A 19,192-nucleotide genomic window follows, 5' to 3' on the forward strand; every position below is an offset into this window, starting at 1 on the left:
TGGAGGAATTTGTTCTCAGCAGTAACTTTACTAGTGTGAGTACCTGAAATGTTTGAGATCCCGGGAAAAATATATTTGCCCAAAAATCAGACTGAATTCACATTTTGTTTTTACTCGTGAGATTCATTTTCTATTTGAATCACTGAAAAACCATTAGGTGTGGGCAACATTTCAAAGGTTTGAAACCAAACTAAGACATGCGTTTAACTCCACTGCAACACTGAGGAAAATGTGTGAAAGGGTAAGGTATGCATCATCTGCAAAATAACAGTCTGTACAGTCATTCTGTATTCAAAAAAATAAACACATCCCAGAGAAAGTGTTGCGTTTTTGTTTTTTTAACATATCTGATCAAGCAAACACTTGATCCTCTTTGAAGCGGTCTTTTAACTAAGGTGATATACCCTGATATACATTTATCAGATAAACTGAAGGATTAGATGTTCCTTTCTAGGCTAAGAACATTTTCAGACTTTTTAAGTTAAATAAACAATTTTAAAGCCTTTTGGATTCACTGTAAAATGCATTGTTTTTCTGAGCTTGCTCACTTTTAGAGATTCATAGTTCTTACAGACCAAAACCATGATAATATTACAGAACAAAATGCATCATTGTAGATTAACAGTACATATAGCCTAGTTAAAATGAGCAAAACCTTAAATAACTACAGCCGTAACATACACATTAATTCAACTGTAATATTAATCCAAAACATCACATATTACAGTAAAACACTGACAGGGAATATATGCTGCATAGTGTGTACTTTTACTTTTGATATTTTGAGTAGGCTACATTTTGCTGATAATAGGCTACTTACTATACTTTACTCCAATAAGGTTTTGAATCCAGGACTTGTACTTGTAGTGGAGCGTTTCAACAGTGTGGTAGTCTATTAGTATTTAAGTAAAGGACCTCAATACTTCTCACACCACTGCAAATGACACATAAAATCAACATTTTTCAGGGGGCTGCATAGGACGGCCGTAGAACTCCCAAGAAATTGCAGTTTATGTCATTTCTTTTAAAAATTATTTTTATTGTGTGAATACTGTGATTCATAATTTGAGAAATAAAGAAATACGTTCACGAAACAAACATTTGTCTAAATCATGTTTCGACATAAAAACATAGGTGGTGTTATTCTGCCAGGAGAACTTTTGACCTGACTTCCACTTCCTGTTAGCCAAAGCTGCAACAAGGGGCCGATTTCTTCTCCACAAACGTCCTCTCGTGGATTCTCGGTCAAAACGTGGAAACGAGGGAGACAAATGAACCAAACAAGGAAAATGTTAAAAGGTGTCGACCCAACATTAGTGGACCAAGAGAAACGGAGGACAGAGATGAGGAAGGGACTGATAGCGTAGCTGTGTATATATTAGCACTCATCCCCAGGAGGACTGGCAGGTCTTCAAACATCTCCGACAGGTCATTTCAAAATCAGCAGAGAAGTTTTAACAGAAGCTGGATGGATAAATATGCATGTAACGTGTTGTTTTGTAAAACTACTGGAGCAGCAATGGGACTCTTGAATTATTAATCTGCTTATAAATACAAAGAGGATACAGGACCGTGCACTCCAACCACAGTAACAGATGCATTGTTTTGTTATAAAGATGCTTTATGGTAAGTTCATGACTCATCTTCCCTCTTCCCTTTTAAAAGTTGAATGCATTTGGTGGTTGAGGCACCAATTCAGACTCTTTATAGTTAACTCTATCTTATAGCTCATATAACATTAAGTCTACTGTATAATTCTGTTGACTAGGATCGAATCTATTATGCTTCTTATAGATATACAACCTTTCCACTTGTACATTTATGGTTTTAAGTCATATTTATATTTGTTTTTCAGTAACTGAAACTGATTATAATTACATTTTGTTTCTAATTTAATTACTTAATTTCATGACATGCAACTGCAACCTTATTTCCCAACAATTTGGGATGCTGTGTAAAATTTGCCAACCATGGAAACCCATATTTAAATAAAAATAGACGAGGACAACATAACAAACTGAGAAGTTTGTTTTATTAAAAATAGTTGCTCATTTTGGATTTCATGCCTGCATATCTTGCCTTGTGATAAACACACAAAAGGACACAGTATGTTTTACGGTTCGGGTAATGCATAGTTGCATATTTGTATATGTGTCGAGAGTGTTTCTTTGCAGATGAGGTTATATTGAAAATTGATGAAAATGATAACCTATAGGAAACATATTGTAGAAAATAGATGATGCTGTTACATGAATTTGATCTTTATCTGCATTCACCATTTGCATGTTTAGATGTTTAGATTAGAGGATGCAGCAGCTCAGTGAAGGAAAAGTGAGGTTTAGTTTGTTTATAAGAAACCTTGATACAATAGTGGTGGGCGTTAAGTTGTGCAAAGTGCAGACGCTTTACTTTCTCGTGCTAGGAGTAAACATGCACACGAGCCTCAAAGAAGTGGGAGGCAGAAACTCAGTCACCCGAATGATTATCTCCAGGGCCTCTACTCCTGAAATGCTGAGCTGACACAAACATTCTGTTGCATGAAAAGGAGAGTGTTAAAATTACCCTTTCACTCCAAAATTAGGTTTGCTGGTTACTTGACATGCATGCTCAACCGTCGCTGTGGAAAATGACTGTTCTGCATTCACAAAGTACTCAGACGCCTTTTAGTTGATGTTTAAAATTAAATTTTAAAAGGATACAATTTCCATTTTTGCCATGAATCTTTGTATTCAATCAACGTGTGAAAGCACATCTTAAGAAATTTAAATCAAACCAGAAATTTCAGCTTCGGGTCTTCTTGGGAAGTCTCCACAAGCTTGGCACACCTTGATTGAGCAGGATATCTCAATCTCCCTGAAATATCCTCTAAAGCTCTGTTGGATTAGATGTGAGGTGTCTGAGAACGGCCACTTGCAGTTCCCTCCACAGATGTGCTGTGGTGTTTAAGGGTGGACAAGATTTTGACGGAGGCAGCTGATGTTGAGGGAGGAACTTGTAGCTTTACTAGCTGACTACAATTCAAGTTCATCTTTAAAGTGAGAACCAGATCTGTTATTGACCCAAATATACTTAAAGGAATTGAAAAGTGTATTAAGTGGTAATGGAAAATGTTAGTTAAATGTGACCGTCGCATCATCGATGTCATGTTCAAGTTAACGATTACACATGATGTGTACCATGCCCAAGTCCAACTGAACCGTGCCCAATCCCACCTCTTTAAGCAGGCCCGACCACGGTTGTGATCACACTAGACTAGACAAACAAACTGGACTTTGTCTTGTCTTTGTCGTCTTATGAGCTTGAGCACGGTCACCTCGTGTGAGTTTGTTCGTCAGGGCTTTGTCTGAGCATGAGGACCCCAATGTTGTCTTGACTGTTTGCTTTGGATCATTGTTGAGCTGAAAGGTGAACCACTGCTCCCAGTTTCAGGTCGCTGCACTCGGCAGCAGGTTTTCTCTCTATGTGGCTGCATTTATCCTTCCCTTAAATTCTGGCAGCACCCCATACCATGATGCAGCCTCACCTTAAAAAAGTTATCGAGTCCTTTTGACCAAAATCTTGGATCTGCTACAAAAGCAGAAAATTGTGGACCGTGAAGAGGAAAACAAAAAAACAAATAAATTACTGCTTAATTAAGAGCGCCAATTTATAGGATGTTGTCAAAGAGTCTATAAACTTAAAATCAAAATTTAAAAAAAAAATCTACTTTATTTCTTTCCACAACACGCATGGATAACGCAAAATGTGATGGATTCCCATTATTAGACCGGTAGCAAACGAAGGTCTGATAATCGATGATATTTGTCTGACGGATAGTTCACTTTTAGTTTTTTTGTTTTTTTTTGTTTTGAAAAAATGTGAACATTGATGAAGAAATTTTCATTGCCTTTTTGTCATGTTGTGTTCATATTACTGTTTTGTCCATTTTTGAGTTATAATATATTATAATTACAAACATTTAACCTTTTGCTTGAGCACATTAATTGTCCGTATTCATTTTGAAGCCCCTGGCTATTAACACTTAAATAAGGCTTGATCTATTTACCACAGGAAAATAATGCAAACATTTGTCCACAGTTGGTTGGCTCTGGTTAATCCAGAATGAGTGCTTCATTACAGAGGTGGTATTAGCCAGGTGGGGAGCAGTAAAGAAGAACCCAAAGAGTTCATTTCGGCCTCATCAGACCAGAGAATTTTTTCCCCTCATGCTGTCAGAGTCCTAAATGCTGTTTGAATGGTTTCCATGGAACCCTTCCTCCCACACTATTTGCAGATAAACTGATAAAGTCACCATAAGCCACACTTTCAGCACTGACTTCAGGCTGTTTGGGGGCACGGTGAAATCAAAAGTGGTTATTGTACAGACTTTGCGGTGTTCATATTTAGGTTCCAACATATTATGAGCTGAACAAGCATCCGTACCTGGACCTCGTTATGCAGAGAGACTTCACATAGGCTGCACAGAAAAGCAAAAACTGGGGTTGTAGTTGATTTTCTTGGGTAAACCCCACTTATGCACTAAAATTGGTCCAGTGCTGCACGATTTATCGGAGGCTCCATGACACCTGACCAGATCAGCATTATAACACATTAAAACTGTACTCCTAAAGTTCCACCTGATGAGGTTTAATTCATCCATGATTATTTCTTTCCTCCACGGAAATGTTTAAATAACTACATGGAAAAATAAAGAAGAGCAAAATGTCAGGTCCCGATGATGACAAAGGCAAATGTGGAATGAATAGCTTTATTCAAGATACAGTTTAACAAGCTGAGCAAGCAGCCAGAATTAACTTTTTCACAACAGAACCACACTGTGAAGCATGAACAATGTGTTTTTTTATCTTACTTTAGACACAGCTTCAAACATGCACTGCTGCCTTCAAAACAAAAAGTATTTTCTGATACTTACATGAGACTCATATCCACAAAGGACATTATTTACACGCAAAAAAATCAATTTAAAGTTGATTATCTTAACTCCAAAGATAATGTGTTTATTTCCAGAGGAGACAGTAGAGTAGTATGTGATAAAATAAAGAGTAATTTTGGAACTTGCTGGATTTCAAAATTGACTTTTGTTCAGTTGATACCAAGCTTTTCAGAGCTGAGCAGTTTTTTCCAGGATGAATAATGCGCCTGCTTGTTTTCCACTTGCAGTTTAACCTCATGTATTATGAGGTTAAACTGTATGTAACACCGTATGTAACACATAACAAAAACATGGCAGTGAGAACTAAATCACTCTTTATTCTCTGAAAAACTTTCAAAAATATCAAAAAGCACCTGTGAAAAGAGAACTTTATTGACCATACAGGGAGAGGTGGCTGTGAGATAGTGTCACATTATTCTTGTGTTAAATTGGTGTGAAAACACCAAACTGTCACAGTAGTAAATGGAAAATCACACCTGCGACTCGTGTATATATACAGTACTTTTGAGTTGACGAATAATAACTACTCATCCAATTTGCATCCCTAAAATGGTTGCCTTCCATGAACGATTTTTTGTTTTCTTTATTAGTAAAAATTATGATAGTAGCGACAATGGAAAAAAAAAAGACTGAAAGAAAAGATGCTGTGACTGAACTGGAAACGAAAAGGGAGCTTGTATTTCATACATAGAAATATGAATAATACTTAGATGTCAAAAGAAATGTAGCACCGGAGTCCAAATTGAAAGTGACACCTACATTACAAACCATGCACAGCAGCAATTCTTCCCCTTCAACCTATTTTTAGTTTATATTATATTGCCAGATGCCCACAACATGGGAAGGTTTCTAACTGCATTACAAAAGCAGAATTTAGCACACTTGCAAGGGAAATTACAAATATTTTTAGGTTATGTGTATACAAAGTCAAACCTTCACTTAAACCAAGAAAGACCAGCAGGTTTACATTCAGCTCGTTTGTTATCTGAGGGATAACTGACAGCAGCGTACTCTGTGTCACTGGGATTCATCTCCACAACGGCTGGAGCTCTTTTGGGGAAGTCCAAGACGCTGTAGATTAGTGAGGGTGCAGGCACATTGTTGGATGCCTCAACTGTTTCCTGCAACAACAGTTAGAGTCAAGCTGATGGATTTCTGCCATTATTTTAAATGTTTACTTTCACACATATGCCTTTAAATGTCAGAAGGTGTTCTCACCTGCAATGTGGCATTGGAGCTTTGCGGAAGTGGTTGTGGATGTAGTTGTTTGTCTGTATAAGAAGCAAAATAGGTCAAATATTGAGTCAGAAAACTACATTTATGGCGGCTAAATTTTCTCATCAAACTTGTGGATTACCTGTGCCATTTAAAATTTCAACCCAATTCCACTTGTGTTTTCCGTAAATCTGTGGTTTATATGGTCTACATTTTTTTTTTTTTAATGTTCTATTTAATTACGTTTAAAATAGTAACAAGTCAAACCCTTGTTTTAGTTTTACAGTCTAAAAATGGACTGTTTTAAATTCCTTGTCATCACTCTTATCACTTATATCCCAGATGCAGGCAGTTGTTTTTTCACAAAAAACTTCTGACAAACACAAAGTCACTGAACCAAACAGCACAACGTTCAAGGCTAACTGGTGAGCAGCTGTACAGACTAAAACAGTACTAAATCCCCTAATATATCCTTCGAGCACTAGTCACTCCCTCTAGGAAATCATGATTTCACCATTGCAATAATTTAAAACAAATGCTTCGAAGCAGAAGCTCTGCTAAAAGTATTACAGTATAAAGTTGCCTTTCCAAACAAAGCTCACCATATATTAAAAAAATGAACCCCTCATTTACAATAACCAAGGCTCTGCCCCTCTCCCCTTATCAGAAAAAGAAACTGCAACGGAAATAACCAGAGCATGCAGAAAAACCGAAATGATGATGGAAAGTGTTTCCTCCCCTAATGCTAAATTAGGCTATTTACATCGTGACTCAAGCTCCATACGCACTGGTGTAAGAATTGTAGTTATCTTCTTTGTTGGCCAAAAAACAAATTAACAGTAAATGTATAAATAAATGAGTCAGTTCAGTTTATTAAATTAAACCTGTTTTTCTTATCACAAAAAGTTGTCAAAATAGGTTATTTTTAAGTAAAATGTAAAAATTTTATTGCAGTTTAATAAGTCTGATTTTAACATTGATTTTCCTTCTTTTTTAGCTCTGGTAAGCAACTGCAGCACTTGCATAAACTTATTAAAAAAAAAAAGCATCCTGTATCCTCCGTCAGTGCACGTAAGCAGACGTGTACAGATTATCTCCACCAACTGTCAGTTTTCTGAAACTCATAGTCCTGGACAACGGTTGGGCCGTTCTCTGTAGTTTCTCCAGCATGAAACGATACGAGAACACACAGTCAGCAAAAGCTTGAATTTGCATACACGCAGGGGAAATCATCAAATGTGATGTTTGAGGTCACATGGGGTGTCAAAATAGCTCAAAGCGGCAGCGTGCCTACTCAAAGTGTGCCGGAGGGCTTTGTGTCTGAATAGTGTACAAATAATGCAGGTGGTTTTGTTTTTCTTGTTTTTCCACCCATAGTGATAGTAGCCACACTTGCATTTGCATGCTTTTTTTTCTTTCCAAAAGCTTTGAGTAATCACATGTAACAAAAGGATGTGAAACTGCAATCTGATGTGGTGCACTTTTTTAGCATCGAACCACACAACTGCAAATTTTTTCCACAGAATGACTATTATTCCCTTACCCGTGACTTTGTTTGTGTAACCAGGTAATTATCATTAGAATGCCAGAGTATTAATATATATATAAAACATTGAATTATAGTTTGCTGGCATATCCAGTTCAAACATGAACATATTTTAATTCAGCGGACATGTCTCCGCAGACTGATAATCCAGGATAATAAGCATAACATCGTATATCTGCTACATTACAAGCAGCCAATGGTCAGTTTAGGTCAGAATTACGAGTCTTTCCCTGACAACAGACACAACACTGTATCGCTGAACATACGGCTAATGAGTTTAACAAATACAAAGAAGATTATTTTTGGGCGGAAAGTGTCCTTACCTTTGGTTTTCATGAGACAGCACAGCAAGGCTGGAAGGACTGCAGCCAACAGCAGCACAGGTAAAACCACAAGGACAGTGACGATGTCATTGGAAAGGAGACTGTGATTTCCATTGCCTTGAGTTGTTGTGAAGGTAGTCGGCACTGGAGAAACTGTAGGAGTAAATTATAAGAATATTTACTCATCTTTGCAGAGACATATTGTTTCTCACCAAAATATAACAAGTGGCTTCATGGCATTGATTGTTGAAAAGGTACTAAATGCAGTAAAATTAAAAATTTTTTTAATATCAAATACATATATTATGACTGTGGGCTGTGTTCTCTGTGAAAAAGTAGCAGTTCTGAGTAATCATTATTGTATTTAATCCATAGTTTACATTTTTCTGATGGTCAATAAAATACATGACAAGTAGTAATGCTGCAGTCAGTGTCTCACTACTGTCAGACTTCTCTTTGAAAGTTCACTCCTTCCTATAGTGACAATGTACATATTTAAAAGTGGTCACAATATGCTTGATAATGTTGGCCTGCTAACTTGCTGAACTATGATGTTGATCATGATAAATATACTGTGCATCGGCTATACATCGGCATGTTACTGTGGTGACATCAACATTTAGCATAAGGTGAAAGCATTGCTGTGCCTCTAGATAGCGTCACATAAGCATGGCTGTAGACGCCTGTTTACAAATGTTGCTCAAACAGGACAGTGTTCTCTCCGCAATTTTATTACAGCCATGATGATTTCATAAATAATTCTAGTTTTGCTGCATCTCAGTTTTGTTTAAAGTTGAGTTTTTGGTCAGTCAGATCTTACCTGTGGTGCTTTTGTTCTCCACACGAACAATCAACTGCACTCTATTACTAGTAGTAATAGTACTCATTTTACGGGACGAGTTGTGTAAAAACAAAATGGCCCAGTAAGTTTGACTGTTATTCAGACTGAGATTTGTGATGCGGTAAAATACAGAGGCATTTTCAGGATGAACTTCAAAGCAATCTTTGCAACTTGAATAGTCAGCAATCTTTGTCTCCCCTGTTATATAAATTGATAAGTGATGGTAGTTGTGGATGGAGACATTGAATATAAATTGAAGGGTGATGCTGTTGCCGAGGATCCCAGTGACTTCTGCATAGCTGGGGCCTGTGTGAAGACAGAACAAGAGACATGTCTAAGTGGGAAGATGTGAAGATTAAGCTCTTTAAAAGCCATCTGTGGAACTGTGGAAGAAGTATTCTGATACTTTACTTGAAGAAATGTATCAATACATGTAAAAATACTCCATCACATGTAGCAGTTCTGCATGAATAATCCTACTTAACCCTCCCGTTGTCCTCGGATCAAAATGACCCGCAGCTGTGTTCAACCAAGTTCTATTTCATTTCTATATTTTTATATTTTTTTGGGATCATTGGTCATCATTCTTTAAAGAAACCCTCACAGCCTCCTTGTCACCAATGATCCCAAAAAATATGAAAATAAAATAGAACTTGGTTGAACGCAGCAGCATTTTGACCCAAGGACAACAGGAGGGTTAAGTACCTGTACATAAGGACGAGGACCAAAATGTAGTTAAAGTTGCAATTTAATGTAGCAAATGGTACGGATGGGGTTTATTGTAACTAAACGATTTACTGGTGGGCATTATCTCTACAGTGACATATCATTATTTATAGATACGATTTTGTATTATCAACCTGAATCTGCAAAATAACTAGTAACTAAATCAGTGAAATAAATAACCTAATAAAATGCATAAAATTTGAATCAGAAATGAACTTCATACTAGAGTAAATATATTTAGTTATTTCCCACTAATGGCGGTATTTACAAAACATTGCTAAAATCCAAGCTAACCACAGTAACTTAACTCTAGCGATGTTTGCTGCTCTCCCACTTTGTATTATTGCTGCAGCGTTACTTCAGTTTAAAGCTCTCTGGCAAGTTAGCCACTTCAAACTTAAGCCGAGGCTAAAGCAAAATCAATTTTGCTATTCATTTCTCCCTATCGCTTACCTGCTGCCAATAAATATGCTTTTTCATGAACAACATCTTGGAAATTCAGTATTGCCCTACATCTAAAAAGGTAGCATAGCACCTAAATTTAGTCATAATGGAGATTAACAATGTAGGTAACTTCCTCATTGAGCTGATGTAGTTAACTTGTAGTTAGCCATGTCAACTGGGCTTTTGAGTTTTGTGGAAATCATGTGATTTTAAAATAACATATTAATGATAATAACTAATATGATAATCAGCCCAAAACATCCTCAAAAGATTTATATTTTCTAGTAAATGTACTGTCTTGCCTGAAATCTTAAGATACTCAACTTTACCATTCAGTATAGCAACTCATGAACTGCAGCAGGGAAACTGAAGAGCCATTAGAGGCATAATTACATGAGTTATGTACAAAATATTCAATGTAGAAACTAATTCTAATGAGACAACGACAAATATTTAAAGAAGTAGATAAACACAAGCTTCGAGCATTTGGAAAACCCCAAAAACTCTCAGATGTAACAGATTAAAACAACAGTAATGAAGAAAACAGCTTACCGTTCAAAACCATGTGCACTGTGATGATCAGAATAAACCCAAGACACTTCTGGATGATGTTGTCAACCATGATAGAAGAATTGCGCTGCTTGGAGGCCTGGCCAGGGGACGGCCCTTTAGTCTATGGTCTAACAGATTGTTTTATGGGCTGCTTTGGTGTGAGTAGTTAGTTGTATGCGTCCTGTTAAGTAGCAGTGTCTGTGTCTGTGCCTGACAGGAGGAAACAGATGACAGGAACTTGCACGAACACATTTATCTCCCTACATGCACCTCCTTATCGGAAGACTTCAAAGCTGTTTGTGGACATGTGGTGTAGACTGTGTCACTTGCATGATGATGAGTGCAAAGTCAGGAGGAGCAAGGCGTTTCCTTGAATGTACAAAACCTTTAAAACAAGAAAGTTTTGCCTCACATCTCACCCTACAGTGGATTTAAGATTACATTTTTACTGACAGTAAACCCTCCTGAATAAATGTTTGTTTGCCTAAAGGGCAGGTTGGTGAGTTTAAACTGTACATTGTAATTTACCCAGTTAATTAATGACAGTAATCTGTTTTAGTTTTAATTCATTTGAATTACAAAATAGAAACATGTCTTTTTTCCCCATCTATTCTTAGACATGTATGTATTGTCGACATTGTCCTTTAAGGTTTTGAGACCATTTTGTTTACCTGTTGTTTGCAAAGAGAACAGAATTTTGTGCTGCTCAAAGTTAACTCAGATTTAACACATATATTGAAAAGCATTTACACAATTACTTTTAAGAAATTGAGCAACAACTTGTCTTATAATAATATAAATAATAAAACCAAATGAAAATCCAATTATCTTCCAATTGATCTTTGACTGTGTGACTCAAGCACAGACATATTCAAATAAGAAAAATATCAGTCCTCAGACAAGACTGTTTGTGTGTTAGAATCAATTTAAACATAAGTACTAACCGCTCATTGGTATGGATGTGCACAGGAATGATCATCCACATCGGCCTCTTTATTAACTATAAAAACTGGCCTGCCAATATGTTGTTGGGTTCAGTGTTTGGCTTCTGTTGAACCAGACTTTTGTTTTAAGAATAGATCTGATTGGAGTTAATTTGATTTGATCTACTGACTGCAGTTCACAGTAAACTTGATACTCAGCTTGTAATATGTTCAATTGTTACTGTGCTTTTTTTTTTTTTAATGGAAAGAAAAAAGGAGGGAACAAAAGAAAGGAGCTGCAGTTCAGTTTCTCTTTTTGGGAAAACTGTATAATATCTCTAAGATTCGTGGTGACTGACTACGTCAATAATTCACATTCACTGCATTGTTTTGTGATTTGTGGTATAGCTAAGGGCTACATGTGTGAAAAGCTGAAACACACATTTTCACACACACATACACAAACACACCAATAGTTTAGCCACATCAGAGGAAGTTGGGGGCTTTAAAGTGCCAATTTGATACTTTTAAGAAAAAACTACTGCAAGCATCAAGGGGGGGATTTTGTTGGTTGGATGTTTGGTTTCAGTGGTTGATGGAGTTGGTCGTTTTCTTGTAGCTCCTGTTCTCAGTTTTCCCACATTAAACTCAGTGTGACAGACAAAGACCCCCAAAGCTGATGACTCAGCTGTAAGCGGCACAAACTTTTGATGTAATGCACCGTCTGTTGATTGAAGCCATATGGGTTGAGTGCAGCTCTCCTTATCTCTGAACAGCTGAGTGTGGTTTGAAATGTAGCTCACAGCTTCTCCTTCATAAAAAAACACAAGAAACAAATACATTTTCATTGCTTACATAACTACATTACACATTATTGTTTGTTTTTCAGTAAATCAGGGCAAATAAACATTTCTTGTTGCCTTCTTGTTAGCCTGTAATGTACAAAGTAAAGGTCATTCTTTTGTGTTTTCTCATGTGGAGGCTTTCCAGCTGGCATACAGGTTTTCAGTCGATCAAAATGACAAGGTGAAAGGTATTACCTGCTGAGTTGAAGGTTCAGAGAGCATGTGTTGCCTGCAGTTCTTCATCTATTGTCTCTGCTTCTTTTTGCCATCACTGCTAAAACAGTTCAAATTTGATTTGACAACCATAAAGCACAGAAAGCAAACCTTGGGGAGAAATAAGGCCACATTTTGTTTTGCTGCTGTCAACAATAAAATCCCCCCTGTGGTTTGCTGTTGAACTTAGTAGCATCGGCAGGAAAACTTTGGTTTGTGTTAGCAGCAGCTTCACATGACAGTATGATACTTTTTATTCTGTTCATGAGTTTATGAGCGGTACCATGCAAAATAAAAAGCAGCATGGACAAAATTAGTTTGAGAAGATTTATCTATACTCTAGTATTTAAAAAAGTAAACAAAAAGTGTATGAGATCACATATTGAATACTTGTAGAATCGCCAATACTTAAAAATTGCAGGACATTTCAAATCGGCACTTCATATATTCATCTCATATTTTAGAAGCTTGTTTTACAAGTTCCTCTGTAACCTTCTGGCAAGACTCTGAAAGCAAATGTTCTGCATTTATGACCTGAATTTGCTCGATAAAAGAAGATTGGTAAATGGAAAGTAACAAATTTGAAGCTGTGGTATCAACATTTATTATAATGACAAAAACAGATGAATGATGCTCTTTTATGGTGTAAAAAGCAAAAATATTTGCCTTAAAGGTATCAAACTGGAGTCCAAAATGTAGTTTACCTGTGATTTGTTTTGCAAAAGAAAGCTACAGATTGGACTCCTCCATCATTCTTTGTTTGCATCTGTACAGTATGTCCAATTACAGAATGTCTGATAGAAATACCAAACAGATTCAGGTGCTAATGTGGGTATTCCAGTTTTATTGCTGTGTTTCTATGCCATCTGGTGGACTGAACAATACTTTACATGTGATCTCACACACACACACACACACACACACACACACACACACACACACACACACACACACACACACACACACACGCACACACACGCACACACGCACACACACACACACACACATACGCACACGCCTCTCTTCCCTCTCTCGCTCAAACAGAAACACATGCAAACAAACACACAGACTCACACTTACCTTCTATCTCCCGTGCTGTCGGGTTGAAGATGTTTGTAAAGCATCACCATTTTATAATCTGTAGCTTCTTTGCAGCAACATCCATATTTAAGTATTGTCTACTGTCATGGATACAACTTTGTTGTATGAAAATCTGTTTTATTGTCTTCACTTCCAATATTATGAGTCCAGACAGACTAACATGGATGTAAACTGCAGCTTGCTGGTTTTCGAGTTGTTTCGAGTTGTTAAATAGGCGTGTCTATGTATTCATTTGTGTTTTATTAACTTGCAAGTACATTAAACTGTAGAACTCACTTTTTATTTGCAACACGTACACAACAGAAGAGGTTTCATGTTACTGTAATAGAGCTAGTGAAGAAATAAATTGAGGCCTCAGGTTATACACTTGAAGTGCTTCAGCTGAAGGCTGGAGCCATTATCAGGTCGCCAGGGGAAACATCTTCAGCTCACTGTATGTGTGTAAGTCTAAAATAGCTGAGACAATTACTCATGTGGAGGCCCCTTCTTTTCAAACTGGATGCATCAGTTGTATGGCAATAAGGGAGGAGAATGACAGATAAACCTGAATGTGAAGAGTACCGACCAGCGTAGAACAACATGTTCTGGGAGAGATGTGGGAGGGGAGAGACGGCATCTGTTGTGTGTGAACTGAGCGCAGTACCGTGATGTGCAGGGAGAATAGAGGAGCTATAGCCTTAATGAGGTATTTCAAGTTACGTCACTTGATCAAAATCAGGACCTGAGTTACACGTCTTTGTGACCAGTGGTCCATGTACGTGTGCATTTGCGATGTCACCGCAGAGTTGACAACTCTGGCAACTCTGAAATCAGCAATGAAGTTCCTTGAAATGCTTCAGAGAGCCTGCAGCAATAAAGCAATGATCCCTGTCAGGTGTTTTTCTTGGCATTCGCATCTCAAGAGTGGCAGAATGTTACTATCCAATACCAAAGAAGGTTCATCAGGTCAGGTGACCTTTAACATTTGCTGAATTGTGCAACAGGAATTTGTCCGACAGGGTCAGACTGTCAGCACTGAGTTCTACTGAGATGTTCTGAGGCGTCACAGGGAAAATATTTGCCGCAAACAACCTGATCTGTGGTGTGATGGCACTTTGGTTATCCAACAGGACAATGCTCACCACAAGTTAAAAACACACAAGTTTCTCACCCTCAACAAGACAATCATACCTCCCCGCCACCAGATTTGGCTCTGTGACATCTCTCTGTCCCCCCAAAAAGTTTACACAAACTTTAATGTGCGCTCTGTGCTCAAGTTTCTTTTCTCTGTTCAAATTGCAAAGGTGCCCATGCCAGTGGTCACAAAAACTCAAGTACTGATGTTGCTCATCAAACGCCACAGTGCTGCGCTCCCGTCGTGTGCAACAGGCTTCGAAGAACTTTTGGATCCACCCTAGTTTTTGTTGTTGCAATGAGGTCTGACTGATGATGTGTACTTTGGCTGTTATCATCCTCTGATCAACAAAAACTATCTGCATACTGTTAACCAGCTCTAATTGGCACTCATCGTCTGATGTGTCCATGTTATTTAACCCTTGTGTTGTCCTTGGGTCAAAATGACCCGCAGCTGTGTTCAACCAAGTTCTATTTTATTTTCATATTTTTTGGGATCATTGGTGACAAGGAGGCTGTGAGGGTTTCTTTAAAGAATGATGACCAATGATCCCCAAAAAATATAAAAATATATAAATACAATAGAACTTGGTTGAACACAGCTGCGGGTCATTTTGACACAAGGACAACACAAGGGTTAAGATTTCTCAGGTTTTTGTGCAAAGGGGTTCCTCTCTCTTATTACTGGAAACCTTTTAGATGATAGTGAGCCTCAATATACAAGCCACAGTTATCCAGAAACTTCTACTCCGAGTCTCTATGAAAAGACATGTTAATATGTATTTCAGCCTCAACTAAAAAAAATAGTAATCACCTTTCAGTTGTATCAATGACATACTACAAACTCTGCACTCTGTGTTTTCTGCATTTTGTATTACAGTCTGCAGCCTAATGTATTCGGTATTTTTATATGGTTCAGTGAAGCAGACAAAACAAAGCATGATGTAATGTCAGCGTGATGTAATGTCCGAGATCTGACTTGGCTGCCATTTACTGAGGGACATTTGTTAAAAAAAAAAAAAAAACATTTAGCTCAACCTCATCTCAAACAGCAGAGATGGGAGGAAGCACACAAACTGATGGGAAGGGAAGAGCAGGAAAGCCCTTATCGCCATGGTAACTGAGAAACCGACTCTGGTATTAAATGCTGTTTTAACAAAACAATTACCAAGCAATCAGAAACAGGAACTCCACCACCACCACAATACACCACCCACCACTCCTCAAGCTCTACACACACACACACACACACACACACACACACACACACACACACACACACACACACACACACACACACACCATATAGCTGGTAAACATATTGGAGTCTTTAGTGGCTGAAGAGTCAGATATTTCTCCCAGGAGTTGTTAGAGACCAAAAACATTCCTCAGTTGGACACAAACATGACTCCAAATGAAAAATAATCTTAAGGTACCAACAATAATAACATTAACATGGTGTATATTGTAATATAGAAGTAAATTGGCACCATAATACTCAATTCAGAAAGTGCTGTATCATGTCAGTCATGCTGAGGAAGATGATTCTGACTGTGTGTGAAAGAGAAAGAGAAATATAACCGGTTGCTGGCTGTTCTTGGGTCAAGCTCATGTCCTAGCAACCAGGCAAACCATCCCCAGCTCCCTAGCAACCGGAAGATACTGGTGTCATTGCTGTCACTGGTTGCCGTTGGAGATGCAGGCATTCCATAGAAACCAAGCCGAGGTGCAAATAGTGACAATATGCACCCACTTTTTTTTTTTACACACGTGTGCACGCACAGTCTACAGATTGAAAGCTCACAATTGACTTTCAAGTATTGCTGGGCATGACACACACTCACACAACCACCTGCAGTATAAGTACCCACAGGAGAATTGACTTTCAAGCATGCACTTGCAAACTCACATCCACACACACTCCCATAAAAACACACTCCTACACAAGCTGTAAAAACGTGTAAAAAACAAAAAAACAAAACAGTCCACACGTGCGCACAGACCCGAGGAGCCCTGAATAAATACAGATTCTCCAAAAATGTGGTTTAGCTACACATAGACAATCTCTGCATGTCCACGTGCACACACTGCCTGCCTCACTGGAGGTGAAATTCACTCCTTCCTTTGCATCTAATGGCTTCCTCCTTCACAGGCAGAAAATAAAGGCTTGCAGAGCACAGCCTCCACGCGCGTGCGCGCATGCACGAGCAGACGAGAGAGCGAGAAGCGCATCTTGTGTGGCAGCTGTCACGGTATCCAGCGGAGGTATTCCCCAGCCTAATCACGACGATCAGTCTGCCAGCGTTCACAGCTCTGCTGCTTCATTTATTTTCACGGTGCTCAGGGAACTCAAGGATTTAAAAATGAAGCATTAAAAAATGGCAGCCAAAACTTTTATTGTGGCGTCGTGTCATTTCGGTTTTACGCAGGAAAACACGGTGATAGGGAAAACAAAGACGCGTACGAGACTGCTATTGAACTGACCAAAACCTCAAAGTGTTTATATTCTTTCTTTTAAAAAAAAAAAAAAAAAAAAAAAAAAAAAAACAGAATCATCAGGTTTGTAAATCCTTCTCAGCGCCAACTTCTCCCCCGCCCTCACCCAACCTCGCCTCTGCTGACTGTCACCCACACCGCCCAAATTGATTTGCCCGCCCCCCCAGTACTAGCCTCTTCCCCCCCCCCCCCCTCTTCCCTCCCTCCCCCCTCTCCCCTCCTTCCCACCGTTCACACGGAGGTTAGCCGTGACCCGCAGCTCCCTCGGTTTTGTGGCAGTCAGTGCGCCTTGCAGACGGACGAGAAGCGAAACCCGCCGGCCGCGCTTCACTTGTTTTTACATGTAACTGCGTTTTATTGTATCTATTCATCCGGAAAAAAAAAACATCTCCCCGGAATCTGCCGAAGCCGCTGGTAAACGATACTCCGTTAAACGGGTTATTTTTAGTCCCCCACAGCAGCGATGAGTGGCTGGAAGCCGGCTGTGAGAGCGAACGGTGCTGCGCTGTGGTGAGCCCCAGCTGGGTGTTCAACAGGAATGAAGTCGAGACGAGATAAACTGAAGATCCCCTCTCTGACTCTGGAGTAAGTTCTTCTTTTTATCTTTATTTTTTTTTTGTATTTGCTGCAGCTGTTAAATCAGAAATTGACATATGAACCTGTTGTTTTTGAAGTTGGAAAAAATAGTTAAATAATAACATTTATGAGCTCATGTATTTCTAACGGTGTCAACAAAGACTTTTACAACTATCTAAAGGTGTAACAGTAAAAACAGCCACCCGAGCCTGAAGGAAATTCAAACAATCCCTCATGTTTTCTCTCAGGGTGATGACATTTCCATTGTCTCGTTTACAGCGTCAGTTTACGCTGGTGTTTTGAACACAGGATTGCAGTCAGGAGACTGGAGGAGTTACAGGTGTTTCACCAATAGCTGATATTTCTTCAGGAATATAAATACTTTCACGACTATCGGTAAAACTCAGACTCAGAATTGGCAGTTTTCCTGCCTGCCTATTCATTTTTAAACTAAACTGAAAGCAATCAGGATTTCCAGCCTAGAACTGGAACTGTCATGGCTGATTAAACTTGTTAAACTAAACAGCTTAAACAAAAGGAACTTGCGAAGATGAGTTATTTCTTTCCAAAGTTTTGGGCACTTCGGCATATCAGTGACATTACGTCCTCCAGTTCTTCAACACTGTTCGAGCCCTTTTACTTTAATTAAACCAAATGTTTGGCTGAGTTTCAGAGGTGCCGCTCATGCGTCAGTGTGAATTCTCTCCTCATGATTGTTTGTGTTTCTCCAGCTCTGTTGTCTCCTTTTTTGAACCTCACACGAAGTCCTCGCTCCACCACTCCTGCATGAATCACATGCTCCCCTTCACAGTACCAAGACGGTCCAATGGCATTCAGTCTTTAGGAGAACAAATGTTTTATTTACTTATTGTTAACGTGTGCCTTCTGTCTCCATCAAAGGACATGACTGCAGTCTTATATCCGCCCACTCTTCCTCCAGAGTGAATTAAGCCTTTTTTTGTACCGAGGGAGGGGTGGGGGGAGTACCTGCTGCCCACTAGATGCTGATCCATAAGGCGTAGGAGCTCTCTGCTCACATCCTCATTCTCTGATCCATCCATCTGCCTCCTCCGTGGACAGTCTCAGCCAAGCATTGTGCCGTTTCCATTTCGTTTTCATTTTTAGGCACTCTGTTCCCGCGCAGAGATACAGAGGAGGTTTCACGCTCCGTGAGCAGGGAGGGGTTCAGGTTCTCTATAATGGCTGGACCGATACATCAGCCGAGCCACGCACTGAACCAAACTACCACCAGCAGTGTAAACGTGACAAGTGCAGTACGGAAAAACATTTGTTTTGTTGGTATCCAGACTGGTTTATTGCAGAGAATTTTGCTTTGCAAATATTC

The 19,192-nt window shown here is 38.8% G+C and overlaps 2 protein-coding genes across 4 annotated transcripts in view; one reads left to right on the plus strand and one right to left on the minus strand.

The window, feature by feature from the left end:
* Positions 1 to 4,733: 4,733 nt before the first annotated feature.
* On the minus strand, positions 4,734 to 10,777 carry LOC138200319 (uncharacterized). Its single transcript, XM_069152888.1, has 5 exons — positions 10,581 to 10,777; positions 8,838 to 9,164; positions 8,018 to 8,170; positions 6,152 to 6,204; positions 4,734 to 6,054 (listed from the first exon to the last, which is right to left on the minus strand). The coding sequence occupies exons 1-5, from the start codon at positions 10,648 to 10,650 to the stop codon at positions 5,869 to 5,871; spliced, it is 789 nt and encodes a 262-aa protein (XP_069008989.1). The 5' UTR covers positions 10,651 to 10,777; the 3' UTR covers positions 4,734 to 5,868.
* A 6,726-nt stretch (positions 10,778 to 17,503) lies between these two features.
* Positions 17,504 to 19,192, plus strand: part of mast3b (microtubule associated serine/threonine kinase 3b) — a 37,852-nt gene continuing 36,163 nt past the window's right edge. For 2 of the 3 annotated variants that reach the window (XM_069153361.1, XM_069153365.1), the window contains exon 1: positions 17,504 to 17,856. In XM_069153361.1, coding sequence (XP_069009462.1) covers positions 17,810 to 17,856 — 47 coding nt within the window. In that variant the 5' untranslated portion in view covers positions 17,504 to 17,809. The remainder of the gene's footprint in view (positions 17,857 to 19,192) is intronic. The other variant, XM_069153360.1, reaches the window with a different exon arrangement.

Source organism: Embiotoca jacksoni, unplaced genomic scaffold (assembly GCF_022577435.1).
Source record: "Embiotoca jacksoni isolate LCO1_2020_lvr unplaced genomic scaffold, fEmbJac1.0.p SCAF_19, whole genome shotgun sequence".
NCBI lineage: Eukaryota > Metazoa > Chordata > Actinopteri > Embiotocidae > Embiotoca > Embiotoca jacksoni.

Excerpts from the sequence above, each read along its gene's own strand:
- LOC138200319 (XM_069152888.1), bottom strand. The coding sequence starts at position 10,650 with ATGGTTGACAACATCATCCAGAAGTGTCTTGGGTTTATTCTGATCATC. Across the intron at positions 8,171-8,837 it reads GGAGAACAAAAGCACCACAG|TTTCTCCAGTGCCGACTACC; the intron begins GTAAGATCTGAC and ends TTACTCCTACAG. Across the intron at positions 6,055-6,151 it reads GCTCCAATGCCACATTGCAG|GAAACAGTTGAGGCATCCAA; the intron begins GTGAGAACACCT and ends CTGTTGTTGCAG.